At 48.7% G+C, this 14155-nt stretch overlaps 1 protein-coding gene across 1 annotated transcript in view; it reads right to left on the bottom strand.

The window, feature by feature from the left end:
- Window positions 1–13202: 13202 nt before the first annotated feature.
- LOC144172438 (solute carrier family 28 member 3-like) overlaps window positions 13203–14155 on the bottom strand; it is a 59376-nt gene continuing 58423 nt past the window's right edge. The window contains exon 10 of the mRNA XM_077701144.1: window positions 13203–13273. Coding sequence (XP_077557270.1) covers window positions 13203–13273 — 71 coding nt within the window. The remainder of the gene's footprint in view (window positions 13274–14155) is intronic.

Genomic DNA, 14155 nt, shown 5'->3' on the forward strand with positions numbered 1-14155 from the left:
GTGCAAGTAGAAGTAATAAAACAACGTCGCTGATCCACTGAGTTTAAGAAATGTGTCATGTAAAGCATCAAATATAGTCTCGAAAATTTCAGATTGCGTGTTGCAGCGATCGAAGGAGCATGCACCAATCGCACACACGCCTACATGAGATTTCTGCACCTACATTCGAGATTACCTTTCGGCTTCGCCTTGTCCTCCTCAGAAAACCACCTTATTGTGCAAATAAAGTTACCATTATTACTATTAGTTTGCGGTTTTATCTCTCACTCAAGTAAAACACCGTTCAGTGAAAGTATAACAGCCCTCGTAAACAAGAGCCTAGTTATACGCTAGGCATGGTAAAATGTTTCGTACATTTGGTTGTTTTTAATTTACGAATCATATACGGTCAAAAGGAGCCGATCTGCCCAGCAATGTCTCGCGTAACATGATATCACCGGTTGACGGCGAGTTCAACTCGGCAGCAGCCACTACGGACATGTAGAGAATGTGTCCTTGAAGATAGGCGGCGGCGGCTTTAGTCCGTATCGCCGGCAGTCTTCGCAAGCTTGTCTTCGCAAGCAACGAAGTGACACAGCATACACTAAGGCGTGTTAGAGTGAACCTTTGTAAATTACTCACCCCCCCCCCCATGAGTGACGCTCCTCACAATATACCGAAAGTGAATTCGGCGCCTCAGCCCGACGACCTCTTTTTGCTTAATATTTCATTTATTTTTGTTCGTCAAGCATGAATGCTTCGAGAAAACTAACAAAAGCATACAAACTTGTAAAAAAACTTAGTTATTGCCATAAAAGTTGCATATTTTAGCTTAGGGCCCTAAATTTGTGCCTCATTTTCAAGAAAAATTGTTAGCCATATCTTCAACTACTGATCTAGCAACTACAGCGTGGCATCATGGCGGCATCCATGTTTAGACACATTTTTGAGACAGCTTTACCCGCCTGGCTTATAGGAAAAAAAGAAGGCTGGTTCAACATGCTGAACTTGTGGTTTCTTGAAGATCAGACTTTTACCAAATGATTATTCATTTTAAAGATGTCTACGACCAAAATAACTGCCGCCCTAACTGCTGTCACCTTCTTACTGGGTGTTCTGTGTTGTCCCTGTCTTAAGTCAAGTGTACACAAATGCTGATTACGTTTACTATTGCTCTTAATCTTGTATTTAAATGATTACTTGAAAATATTTTTATATTTCTTGTAGTAGCACTGATGTTTTTATTAGTCGGCTACGCCGATCATGGCGCCGGCTTTAGTGGTGGGCACCGGTGGCCACCGAAAAATTCACAGCATATCCACGGGGTGAATGATGATGAGTGGGCGAAGCTCCTGAGGGGAAATCATCGGTAAAACCGTGACTCTTCAGTGAAAGTTCGCCCACTACATCTGTGTCCGAACGTAACGTCTAGAAAGTCTCGCTTAAACCGCGCGTCGGCACCTTGGGGCTGAGCTCGCCTGATGCGTTTTGCAGACGCCTCACGAGCTCTCACTGCATCGGGGTCTGCCTGCCGATACGCGCGCTTTCTCGCCGCTTCCCGTTCTCTGACGTTTTGGAGATCCTCTTCGCGCCGCAGCCGTGCCGCTTCGCGTACGACAGGGTCCTCGCGCCGTTGCCGTGACGCTTGGGCCTCTCGTTCTCGAACGCTGGGATCTTGGCGGCGTCGTCGCGCAGCCAGACGACACGCTTCGGCCTCCCGCTCTCGTACGGCAGGATCTTGGCGGCGGCGTCGCGCAGCTTCACGGAGCGCTTCTGCCTCGCGGGCTCGCACATCTGCAGCCTTATCCATCGGGCGACTCCGAGCGCGCGCCAACAGCGAACGGATTTTATTACAACGCTCCCCGCCATCTAGTAAACAATCCAAGAACTAAACTAGAGGTAGCCACGCCATCTAGTAAACAATCCAAGCGCATCTTTTCGTCATATACAAGTACCGCCATCTAGTAAACAATCCAAGAACTAAACTAGAGGTAGCCACGCCATCTAGTAAACAATCCAAGAACTAAACTAGAGGTGGCTACATACATACGTCGAGGATGGACAGACCCACGCCTTAAGGAGCTTCGCCCCTAAAAGGGCACGGGATTGCGCAACGTCAGGAGGGAGAAAGACACCGCGCGTGGCATTGAGTATACGCCTCGAGATTCGCGATCGCTGCGCCGCCTGCCGCCGCTTCTCCGCGGCGTTTGCGGGATTAGCGCTGCGTGGCTGATAGGTGGTCATGCAGTGTTTTGGTTCTCTTTCGCTTCTCTTTGCCTTTCCGCGCACTAAACAACTTGTTAAGGTGACGTCTGTAAGCTAACTGCACGATTAAGGCGCGTAAAAAAAAACAGCGGCGTCTTGGTAGAGCGCTCGAACGCCAACAAGAGCTACCCGGGGAGGCGGTTCTGCGCTTCTTGGCCGCTCTTGCGGGCGTCGGCGACGGCAGCAGCATATCACCGCTGTCACCTTCGAACACATCAGCACAAGTGAATTCTATTTATTGTCGCCTCGTTTAGACCTGATATTGGCACTGTAAGAGGTTGGTTCGTTTTGCAGCGCAGACAACAAATGCGGCTTTGCTTCGAATATGTACGTCGTAGAAAAGTATGTTTCGGGGATGTGATAACCCAATAGCGTACAAAAACTTGTACCTTTTATGGGAATATAAGCCACGCGAAAATGTTAAGTACACTCAAAGGCTGTGCATTGTCAGATATGTGCCCACTCATGCCTTATGGTAAGAACCAAGGTATATGTTAATGAAACCACGGGAAAATGAATGGTCTGCAAGTCAGGAATAAATAGAATAGTCGTACGGGAATAATAAAAAAAAACCCGAGTGCAGCTTCTGAAATGCTAAAGACGTTTGTTTGAGCAAGGTAGTATTCACCAGACCAAATAGATGCGAAATGCACTGATATTTCGCTAGACATGGGGGGGGGGTGAGGAGGAGGACGCTCAACTGTCGTTGTTTACAAATGCGGAGCGAAATCAACAAATGAACGTTTTATTAATCACACACACAAGCTGCGTGTTCACTTTTCGTTTGTTTTTCGCCTTCAACGAACGGCTGATCATTCGGCGGACGCATTTTTTGAAGAATACAGGGTAAGCAGTTCACAATAACTACGAGGTGTCGTTGAAAGAGTTGATTGATTGATTGCAGGGTTTAACGCGCCGACGCAAAGGAGACGATGAGGCACGCCGCAGTGGAGGGCTCCGGATTAATTTTGACCACCTGGAGATCCTTAACGTGCGCCGAAATCTCGTACACACGGGCTCGTTGGAAGAGTGTCGTATCTGATAAGGGTCTCTGATTTCGGTTTATGCTAGATTCTGCAGTCTCCCTGTGTCATACGACGATGTTTCGAAGAAGAGTTTGTTCGCGGACGCGGATTACTCTATAAGCCCATCTTCGCGCTTCTCGTGGAGGATAAATATAACAGATGAATCTCAGCGAGCGCTCACCTCGGGACAAGACGACCCAGCATGAAATTTGTCATCGTGTGCTGACTCCGGAGTGTAATTTTGCATTATCCATCGTAATTCTTTGGTACAATGTTTGCGAAATTTATGCCGCATTGGCTTGTTCAGGGTACTGACCAATATCTGATATGTGATATTGACAGGCGTAACTTGCCTGCTGTCAGGTATGAGTGCTCCGCTGGATTTTGTAGTGCACAAAGTCGATTTACATCATAGTGTGTATGGCCGCAACATGACCATCGGAGGAAACACTGCTTACGGAGACACTGCCACTAAATTTCAGGGCAGCGGAATTGCAATCAGCTGCATGCAAATGCTGGCTTCGGGGCGCCGGCCTGTGACACACGCCCGGCGCTCATATAGATCTTTCTAAGATCGCGTCATAAACGTTTATACTCTCGTGAACACACCAGGCTTGCAAACAGAGTGCCTGCTCCACGTTATTCGCTATTTCGAACGCGGACAAACGGTAAATCGCTGTCTTGAACGAACCCCAAAAGCTATGGCGACAGTGGGGAGCGGGCCGGGGACTCCCGCGCCTGCTTTCGAAACGGGCCGCTAGGGGGATTTCAGTGGCGCCCCTACAGGCCGCGCTCGAGGCGTATAGGCGACTCGGATAAGGAGCGGCAAGTTGGAGAGCCGTATAAAGTGCGTCGTTGAATATGAGTGGTCGGTGAATATGAGTCGGTGAATATGAGTGATCTGTCACAGACGGTGGTCATTGCCAACGCGATGGCTGGTTCTTCCGCCGCTTCGTGTTTACGAGCCGGTACTGGTGCCGTCGTCATTGCCTGCCTCGTTAGTCCGTGACGCTTGTTGCGAAAGCAACACGTTCTTGGTATCGAGCAGCGTCTGGTGTTTATACCTTTTGCATATTTTCAGAAGAGTGCCTCCAGAATAAGAAAAAGCCGCCGCGTATATAGAAAGCGTCATTGAGACGCCTTTTTCGCGGAACGCGTCAAGGCATAGAGAAGTGTCCGAAGGCAAAACTGATGCTGAAATTAAGATTGTGATTGCGGGGGTAAGTAGCCAAAGAAGGATTATCGTCTGTAAACATTGGCCGCCTACCTACTCACTATGGTTTCTGCGTATCTGCAAGCGCACATCATCGTGCCATACGCCCTGCGACAATTGGGCCTCAGATCGCCGCATAGTCATGGTCAGCGGTCAAGGCCTAACCAGCGTCGCAGATCGAGGAGAGCGGGTGTATGGCGGTGTTTTCAAGCATTCCAAGCATCCAAGCTTCCTGGCTTATCTACCTGAACGGGTTTAGGCCAACCTTCGCGGAGAGTTTTCACCATCGCAGCGGGTGGCGACTTGTAATGCGATTTTCGTCCATACTACTGATTCTACTAGAATCAGGAACTCAGTTTTTACCCACCGCGGTGGCTCAGTGGTTAGGGCGTTGTGCTGCTGAGCACGAGGTCGCGGGCTCAATTACCGGCCGCGGCGGCCGGTTTTCTGATGGAGGGGAAAAGCAAAAACGCCCGTGTGTACGAGATTTCGGCGCACGTTAAAGATCCCCAGTTGGTCAAAATTTATCCGGAGCCCTCCACTACGACGCGCCTCATTGCCTGCGTTGTGTCGGTGCGTTAAACCCTACAATCAATCAATCAATCAATCAATCAATCAATCAATCAATCAATCAATCAATCAATCAATCAATCAATCAATCAATCAATCAATCAATCAAGGAACTCTGGTGTCGCCTATAGCTGCGGTGGTTACCTGCGTTAGTTTGCGGTCGCTGCCAGGGCCGTGTCACCGCTCTCCGAGCCACGTGGGCAAAGTGGAGTAAAGAATTCTCGCCTTATGACCTAGAGAGTTGGTGGCGTCGCCTTGTGGCGTTGCCTTCATGATGTCCTCGCCTTCAGAAAGAAAGCTTCCGAGAGGCCCCGTTCACCATCTGGTGCCTTGAAAATGTGTGGCAGAAGTCACGTGACTTTTCGTTGGTTTCAGGAGGTCACTAGACACGTGTCGTAGCCACGGCGAACAAAGGCCGGCTTATGAAGGCCGTATGTCAAGGCGCCGTCCAACCGGTATCTAATGATTGACAGACGCAAAAGTAGCCGACAACAGGAGCCACAAGTAAATGCGGAGGAGGTCGCCATGTGCGCAAAATACAAAGGAAGAAATTAGCCACGGACTTAAGGGGAATGGATAGTATACGTACGTGTCTACGTCTGCGGCTAACTTCGCTGCTTTTCGAGCAGTCAGTCTGATATTTTAGATTGTGCGTATAATAACATCTACTAAACGTGGATGCACAATTTTGATACAGAAATAATAAAAATAATTAGGAAATAAAATTCTCACTTTTGTAGTTTTTTCTCAGCTGAAGGGGCATTTTCAAAAATGCTTTTACAGGCACAGAGGCGAAACATTTCCTATTTGTGTAAAAAAATTCAGGCTTATTCCTGAACTAGAAGAATAATAGTGGCAATGACCATTGATTTTGAAAAATATATTTACATAACAAAAGCTCAAATTCTATATTTACATAGCGAAAGCTCAAATTTTATTAATTTTCTTGCCAGTTATATCTCACCAAGTTCCAGCGAGCGGTATGTCACGTGGAGTAATTTACGGCTAAAGGCTCTTGACGCTGATATGGAAGAAATTTTTGCTCCGCGCCCGATGGGGCACCGCGGGACCATACTTATAACGTTTGCGTCGCCAAGCCCACCAAGAGAAGTCTCTTACTGGAGTTTTCGTCGCACAGTCCGTCAATTCAAACAGCGTGCTTTGGTTTGTCTTCGATACCATCGCCCAGGGCACAAAGCGGCAACGTGCCCCGCAGGTACTGCCGTGTGTGGAAATTGTGGTAAGCAGCATGGTGAAACGGCGGATGATTGTTCGAACAACGGGGCGAAGTACTGCTTGCGTTGTAAGCATGTCGGTCACCTCGCTTTTGAGCCTGAGTGCCCGGCGAAAGCGAAATACCGGAAAAATTGCAAGAAATGGGAATTATCCAGAACAGCTACCTACTCCAGTGGCCGGTCAAAGTACCAACATCAAGCATGGCAAAACTATTCCGGAGTGGACTTAGCCAGCGCAACTCCAGTGAAATACTCCACGGGTACAGTTCGCACAGAAGAAAATGCGGAATCAAACAACGAATTGCTTGCGACTGACGACAGAGAATGCACGGACGCGGAGCACCGATGCAGAGATTTGGCGCGAGAACGGCAACATAAGCGTGCTGCTTTTGAAGAACGGCTCAGTGAACTTGTGCAACAAATAGGACAGCTTCGTATTGAATACAGCCATTGGGAAGAGGCCCAAGAAAACCTCCTGCGCACGGCCCAGGATAAAGCGGCTGAGGTTCACTGCAAACAAGACGAATATGTGTAGCATTGCAAACTTGATGCCGAGCGTCGACACCCAGACATCTCCCTTCAAGTGAAACCGAGCATACAACCGGCAAGTAGTGCATCCCAACCCCAACCACCCAACCACCAGAATTCCCAGGTGATTCATGTCATTCCTGTGGCTACAGAGCAACGACATCAGCTAGCAACTACAGTAACAACGGATAATAAGGGGAACCTCCCCCATGGGTGCACCGTTTTCTAAAGGCGCAACAACAATTACACGAGCAGCAACTCAACCATCTAGTTGAGCAGATTACGCAGCTCCTAGCACGAAGCATTCCTGAATGCGTAATACAGCAAGCGACGACTACCTCGACACCAGTTCCACAACATGCGACAGAGATCAACCAGCAAGCATCAAATGCAACTATCCAGTAAAGCATCCACAGCGGGCACACCTCCATACCTACTACAGTGGAATTGCCGCTCTCTTCGACAGTGTGCGGCCGAGATCAATGAGATCCGTAGTGTCGGTAGGCCCATCGCACTCCTGTTGCAAGAAACTCGGGGAGATGCACCTGGTATTTCTGGATACAAAGGCTATTTCCAACCCATCATTGAACATCGTGTGCGCAGAACTCAACAACAATCAAACAAGGTTGAGGCACAAGCGGCTGTGTTTGTGCGCCAGGATATTCCCCACGCGCAAATCAATACTGCTCAATACTGCAGTAGCTTCCAAGAGATCGTGGCTGTGCGTTTATACATTGGGAGAAAGACTATGCTCATTGCGTCGTATTACGCGCGTCCTGAGCCCAGCTGCTGCCGCCGCGGGTCTCAAGGGGGCAATGTCGGGTACCAGTGAATGTTCGAGATGAGAAAATAGTACCCAGAGGACCGCTTCCTGGTGGCAGCAGATTTCAACGCACACCATCGAGACTGGGGATGCAGCACGGCGGAAGCACGTCGCAACAAACTTCAGGAGACTACTGAAGCAGCCCGCCTTACACTCATCAATGACTTGGAATACCCTACAAGGCGTGGACTTCACGCGAGACAGCGCGATACTACCGTAGATCTCACATGGGCAGAGGATGGTGTCGTTAAGTGGTTAAAGAGTGGCGCAGCGGAGCAAATCCTATGAGCTTCGACCACTACCCCATATGGCTGCAGTTAAACGCCCGAAGCCTCCGACAGTCCAAGCGTACTACACAACCAGTCGATTGGGATGCCTTCCGTGCTGCTATGGCTGAATATGAAACCAATCTTTCCATCACTGAAAAGTTTAAGCGCGCAGTTCAGGACTCCACACGCGTAATACAAGTGAGTGAAGTCATGCCGGTACCGGGACAAAGACCTTGTCAATCTCTGGGATACGAGGGAACAACTATGCATTGAGTACTTGAACAATGGAATGCTTTTTAAAGATATTCTCAGGGTACGAAAAAGGCGGCTGAGGCTCGACGGTACGCCAAACGAAGAGCGCGATCGTGGTGGCTCGACCACTGCGCCTCCTTTAGTGAAAAGACTGGTTCAACCAAGCTATGGCACACATTACGTACCCTGATAGGGAAGGCCAAAGCCGCACATACGGACCGCAATATTTGTCTGGCAACCAGCCTTTCCTCTGCAGAATTTGAGGAGAAGCCCGCTCGCACATTTGTTCCCGCAACCCAGCATTCCCCCGCCACCGAATACGTATCAATGACAACCACCAGAGTATAATGTGTCCCAAAATGCGCCGTTCCCTCCCCAGTAAATGGCAATAGCTCTGGGGGCGATCAACGTGAGGAGCGCGCCCGGTAAACATGGCATTACATGGCGCATGCTTCAAAACATGGATGAACACGCCAACATGCAGTTGTTGTCAGAATTAAACGCTGTGTGGATGTCCGGTGAGCTGCCAGTCGACTGGAAGCACTCAGTAGTTTACCCCATACCCCAGGCTGGAAAAAAGATGAATAACATCAACATGAGGCCAATCTACTAGACTTCTACACTTTGTAAGCTACTTGAGCGCATGGTTCTCACCAGGTTAACGTACATTCTTGAGCGAGCTGGCGCAGAGACGTACTATGACACAGGCAAAACTGGATTTCGCCCTGGTCTTTCCACCCATGACAGCCTGCTGTTCCTCCGCAACTTGACCGGCAAGAAGCGCCGATGTGGAACGAAGATCCCCGCCGTGGTCGTGGCAGTCGACTTCAAAAAGGATTTCGGCACCGTCCGCCACAGTGCCATTATTGAAGCTCTCCAGGACTGTGGTGCGGGTACGCACGTAATTAATTTTGTAGAAAGCTTTTTTGTGGCCGCACGTTTGAAATTAGAACAGAGCTAAACCATCCCCGCGTCTTCACCAATACAACTGGTGTACCGCAAGGAGCCATCCTCTCACCCACGCTGTTTAACCTAGTGATGCGGAAGATTGCAAAACAACTTCGTAACATTCCACACCTGCAGCACACTATGTACGCTGATGATATCACCATCTGTGTTGACCCTCGATGCACTACGCTGAACACGCAGCACGCCATCGACACAATTCAGCTCGGACTTGATACCATTGACAGGTTCCTGCCTCCGACTGGAATGAGACCTTCTCCAGAAAAGACAAAACACCTCGTCATTGGAGGGCTCGACCATCTGCAGGCACAAATACATTTCACGCTAAATGGTCAAACCCATCGAGCGTGCTGCCGACAGGTGGCTCCGGATACTGGGCGTGCCACTCCACGGAGACGGAAGGGCCAGTGAATGGATCCGGCAAGTCACATGTGTTGGGAAGCAGCAGCTTCATATCATCAAGAGAATTGGAGACCGCTTCGGCGGGGCAACAACGCAGGTCCTGCGCACACTTACACAGGCAGTCCTGACTTCGAAGGCGTGCTACGGTGCTCCATGCTTTGCCCTTGCGAAGGCCCAATATGACTGACTGGAGACATTACACCGCGAAAGCCTGAGAGTAATTACTGGTTTACCTCGGCACACCCGCGTGGAAGAACTCTACTGCTATTCCCAGCTGCCGCCACTCCGCACTATCATAACGGAGAGGGTCGAAGGCCACAACAGGAGACGCGCCGCAACCCGCGCGGGGCAGCTTGCCCGAAAATTGCCTTCCGGTCAGAGCGATTCGCTTTTCCCGCAACTGCCGGCTGTTCCGAGCCCCTTGGGAAGATGTCTTGGTTCGTGTGACAAAGCCTCTATCTCGCCTACGTGGCCCTAACCATAACCACAATGAGCGCGCCGCTGTTGCTACACGCACAGACCTCCGAGCCGGCGCCATCTTTACAACAGCAGTCCTAAATGAAACAACATTGCGCGCTTCGCTTTCGTGTATTAACGCCAAATGCGCATTTCGCGCACAATTCAATTTCTTCTCCCTCCAAGCCCATGTCAGAGCCGCCTTGCGGCAGTTCTTTTCGCTGCGGAGCACATTGAGGCAAGTTACGGCGCCGGTGACAACCACCAGTTTACAGTATTTACGGAGAGCCCCCAAACCCTCGATCGACTTGGCCAAACCGCATACGTCGGAACCACCTGCGACCTCATCAAGACCACTTGTCGCAGACTGCGAGACAAACTAAATATATTCGTTCGGGTAGACTGGGTCCCGGGACACGCAGGTGGAACAGGCAGCGAGACCGCTTACGCGTGCGCGAGCGAGCACTTTGAACTCCGCTCCAACCCGGCGTTGCCCGTCCCATTTGCACAATACGACCCCGACCCCTCAGAAGCAAAGGTGGCAGCACGGCACGCGTCCAAACAGTCGTTGCGGAATTTGGTTCCACCAGACCCCGCCCCCCTGCCCGTTGGATGGCCCCGTGGCGTACAAGTACTTCTGCACAAGGCACGGGCTGGTGCCGCGCTAACCGATGATGTGTTGGCCAAGTGGCGTGCGTTATGTGCCAAAATGTCACCAGCATGCCGTCGAGGTTGCGCAATCTGTGGCCACAGTTGCCTACACCTCTTTCTCCACAGGAGCCACGCCCACTGTACACCACATGTTGTGGGACTGTCCCGGCCTTCAAACGCTCCGTGTACAGTATCTTCCGCCCGGCGTCCAGCGGCTTGTGGAGTGGACAACCCCGCTGCAATCCGCCACTGCAAGCAGACGCTGCTTTCTCTGTGAGAGTTCGCGCGCTCCTCAGGCGTCGACCGTCGAAAGTAACAATTAAACTCTGCGCCCCCACTTCCTTTCTTCACCATGCTGACCGACGCGTCCACCTTCTGTAATAAAGTTTTGTTTTGTTATTAATCTTCTGTAGAAAAAAGGGTGAATAAAAATTGTCGCAGCTTGCACTAATGGTGCAAGGCCGGAGAAACAGCAGAGCTGGTGGCCTGTCTCCCTTCGTCGGAGACCCGGCTGTTGCCCCTTACATGGATCTCCGAAATTGCTGCTGAAAGTTCTCCATCACTGGCAGGCCCAGATCGTTTTGTTCGCTGGCTTTCACATCTCTTTCAAAGTGGGCCGTGTTGGCCCGAGTTAGAATCACGGCAGCCGGCTTAGCAAACTCGATGTTTGTAGCGAGAACTCTGCGTCTGTGCTCCCACTTCATGCGCGCACGCACGTGAACTGGCGAGAAGAACAGCACGCAAGAGATCACGCCACGGGAGAGTATTCTTGAAGGTGCCGACGCCAGGCTGTATCTATTAAGAGCACGTGAGCGGGCGCTCAGTATTTTTCTTGGTATTTTTATTTGCGAGCTCCTCACGAGGCGTAAGCCCGGACGGCGCCGGTCGCTGCTTGTGAGGTGCACGCTCACGTGGGCTCAGTATCTTTTCTAGGTATTTTTTTCCGGTAACGCTAAGCGGCGGCATTAAAAGTAAACAGCTCTGCTGTTAGAAAACAAATTGTTGTGACAACATAGTTATTTGCGTAAAGAGTGTGTAGCTAGTACTGAGAAAATCACAAAAATGGTTTTGGAAACTCGAATAGTTGAAGAGAAAATGTTCCTTCTAAGCAGAAATTGTGTTTCGAAAAATCCCACTTCGAAGTTCTTGTTTCATTTTTTGAAATTGTCGCTTCTTGCGCGGATTTCGAGAAAGGCGAGGCAAGCTAGTAGTAGAGTACGCTTCAGCCGTAAAAGGTCGCTCTGGTTTGTCAAAAACAAAACAAATTACGTGCACACAAACAGAATTGCAGACGGCTAACCAGACGCAAAGAAAACTTTCGCAATTCATGCTCAATGCTATTTCAGCAACGCAAAAAAGGAAGTAACTAGGCGATATATTTCTAAGCAATTATGAAAGTAAACGTTATTATGCCCTTTAAGATAAAAAATAAAGGAAATACCACTTTGTATCCCAGAAAACTTTCAGTGACTAGGCGGGGCCGCGTGGCGGTGTTTTTGGCGCTAATTTTAAATAAATTGTGGTGGGCATCGGAGGATCCCACTTCGACTGGACATTTTTTAAGTATGCTGACATTTTGTAGCACTATAATAAAATCATCAGGTTTTGCCCTCCATCCGCCATTAACGTCGCGAACGCTTATTTTAACGGCAAGGATGTCTTGCGCTTCTTAATCGCAAGGCTCAGCTTCATAGAACTTCTCAAACCTCCAGATCTGTTCCCGTTTGAGCTAGTTCATTTGTTCCGTGTTCCACTGCTGGCGTCATCAACTTTAACCTTTTGTTACTTTTGAAGTTGGAACAGTAGTGCCTAGAGGGTGCGCCGCGAGCATTCTCGTTTTTTTTATGACGTATTTTTATTTGATACTGACAAATTATTCTTCTAGTCAGCTCAAACACTCTTGGTCATGTACCTACCAAGCCAAAAAGTACACTTCATAGCGAGGAAAAAGTGAAATAACCCCTCGCATTAGACTACAAACGTCGTTTTCCAGACAGCCTTTCCAGATTGGGAAGCAGCAATCTTCCTTTTTGCAGCCGGAAGATAGGCGCTGTTTAAATTGGACAGAAGAAATTCACATTCACAACGCACAAACTTTGCCCGATAGGGAACAGAACACTGCAGCTAGCATTTATTATACTCCCGAGCGTAACTCCGTAGAAAAAATTCCTGCAAATTCCTCAAGATGCGATGTTTGAGCAAAGTTTAGTCGGTAGAAAAGTTTCACTAGAATGGTAGCACGAAAAAGAAATAGTGGAGTAATAGGCAGTTCATGGAAGCAAATGAAATGTTTTTAAAACGTGGCAAACAGTAATCTTCAAGTGAATATGGTTTGTACATCGTAAAATACATGCATATTTATATCTAAATAAGATAATAACAGCCATCATACACTGCTTAACAAAATGGGGCCAGTGAACAGTGAGGGGTTCACAAACGCGAACAGTTTATCAAAATAGGTGATTGTAAAAATTGCGTAAGGTATGCGCAGAAGACATTTCATGTGTCCTTTCTAAAATAGTGTTGGTTGCCTCATCACATTTGTATTCTTGGCTGCGCACAGTCTCCTCAGCCATGAAGGAAGTCAGTGGCATTGAATCTTCCCAGAACTGGGTTCGCTGTGGCTGTTATTATGGTACCTGCAAAAACAGAAACGCAAGAGCACGCTTAAACTATTTTGTGGATTAGTGCAGGCCGTACAAAGGCCATGAAAATGAAATAAAAGTTTCACACATTAAAAAGACTGCTTTGTCCCAAAAGAGATGGGACGAATTTTATTACAAGCTTCCAGTGACTAAGCTAGATAATAATAAAAACAAATTAAGCCCAGCAGACTGCACAGCCACGTTTACGAGAGAGCCTCATGACGTCGCAGAACCATGTTTTACGATTGGCACTCGCGGACCAAAGCCGCTGTCAAGAAACATTACTTGCTGTGTGGCCGTAGATGCTCTTCCGCCAGTAAGATCAACATATTACAAGCATAATTACTGCGTCGTCGTAGCGGGGCCCTCACTTTTATTTTATGGAGCCACCTAAGTGCAAACGTGCAGATAAAGCATTGATTTGCATTGTTTTTTTTGTGTTATCTCTTCCTCTGCTGACGTCTTTGAAAAGTTTTTCAATTGTTTTTCCTTTGGCAAAAGTTTTTTCTGACCGAAATGGAGCTGCGTGATATACCGGAGGCTAGTCCTTTCACGCTGTATTTCGTCATGGTAGCCTTTAAAGTGGCCTTTCAGTACAACTAGGATTCTTTCGTTGGGGAGTACAAATTTTGTGCACGTAGGCATACATAGCTGCCGTGGAAAGAGATTGTTGTATCGCTATAACCACGAAACAAGTGTTGCGCTGTGCTGTGTTGCACTGTGCTGCGCATGATAGCATCAAAGGCTATCATGCGCCAAAGAGAAGGTTACGTGTTTTTTCTTGTCTATAATGGCTCATTGCTTAAAACATAGTAGCTCCTTTAGGAGCGATGTTTCTTTAAAAAGCTAGAAACAGACGAAATTTTAACAATAGCT

This window comes from Haemaphysalis longicornis, unplaced genomic scaffold (genome assembly GCF_048455015.1).
Source record: "Haemaphysalis longicornis isolate Haplotype H1 unplaced genomic scaffold, Haemaphysalis longicornis Haplotype H1 scaffold_203, whole genome shotgun sequence".
Classification (NCBI taxonomy): domain Eukaryota; kingdom Metazoa; phylum Arthropoda; class Arachnida; order Ixodida; family Ixodidae; genus Haemaphysalis; species Haemaphysalis longicornis.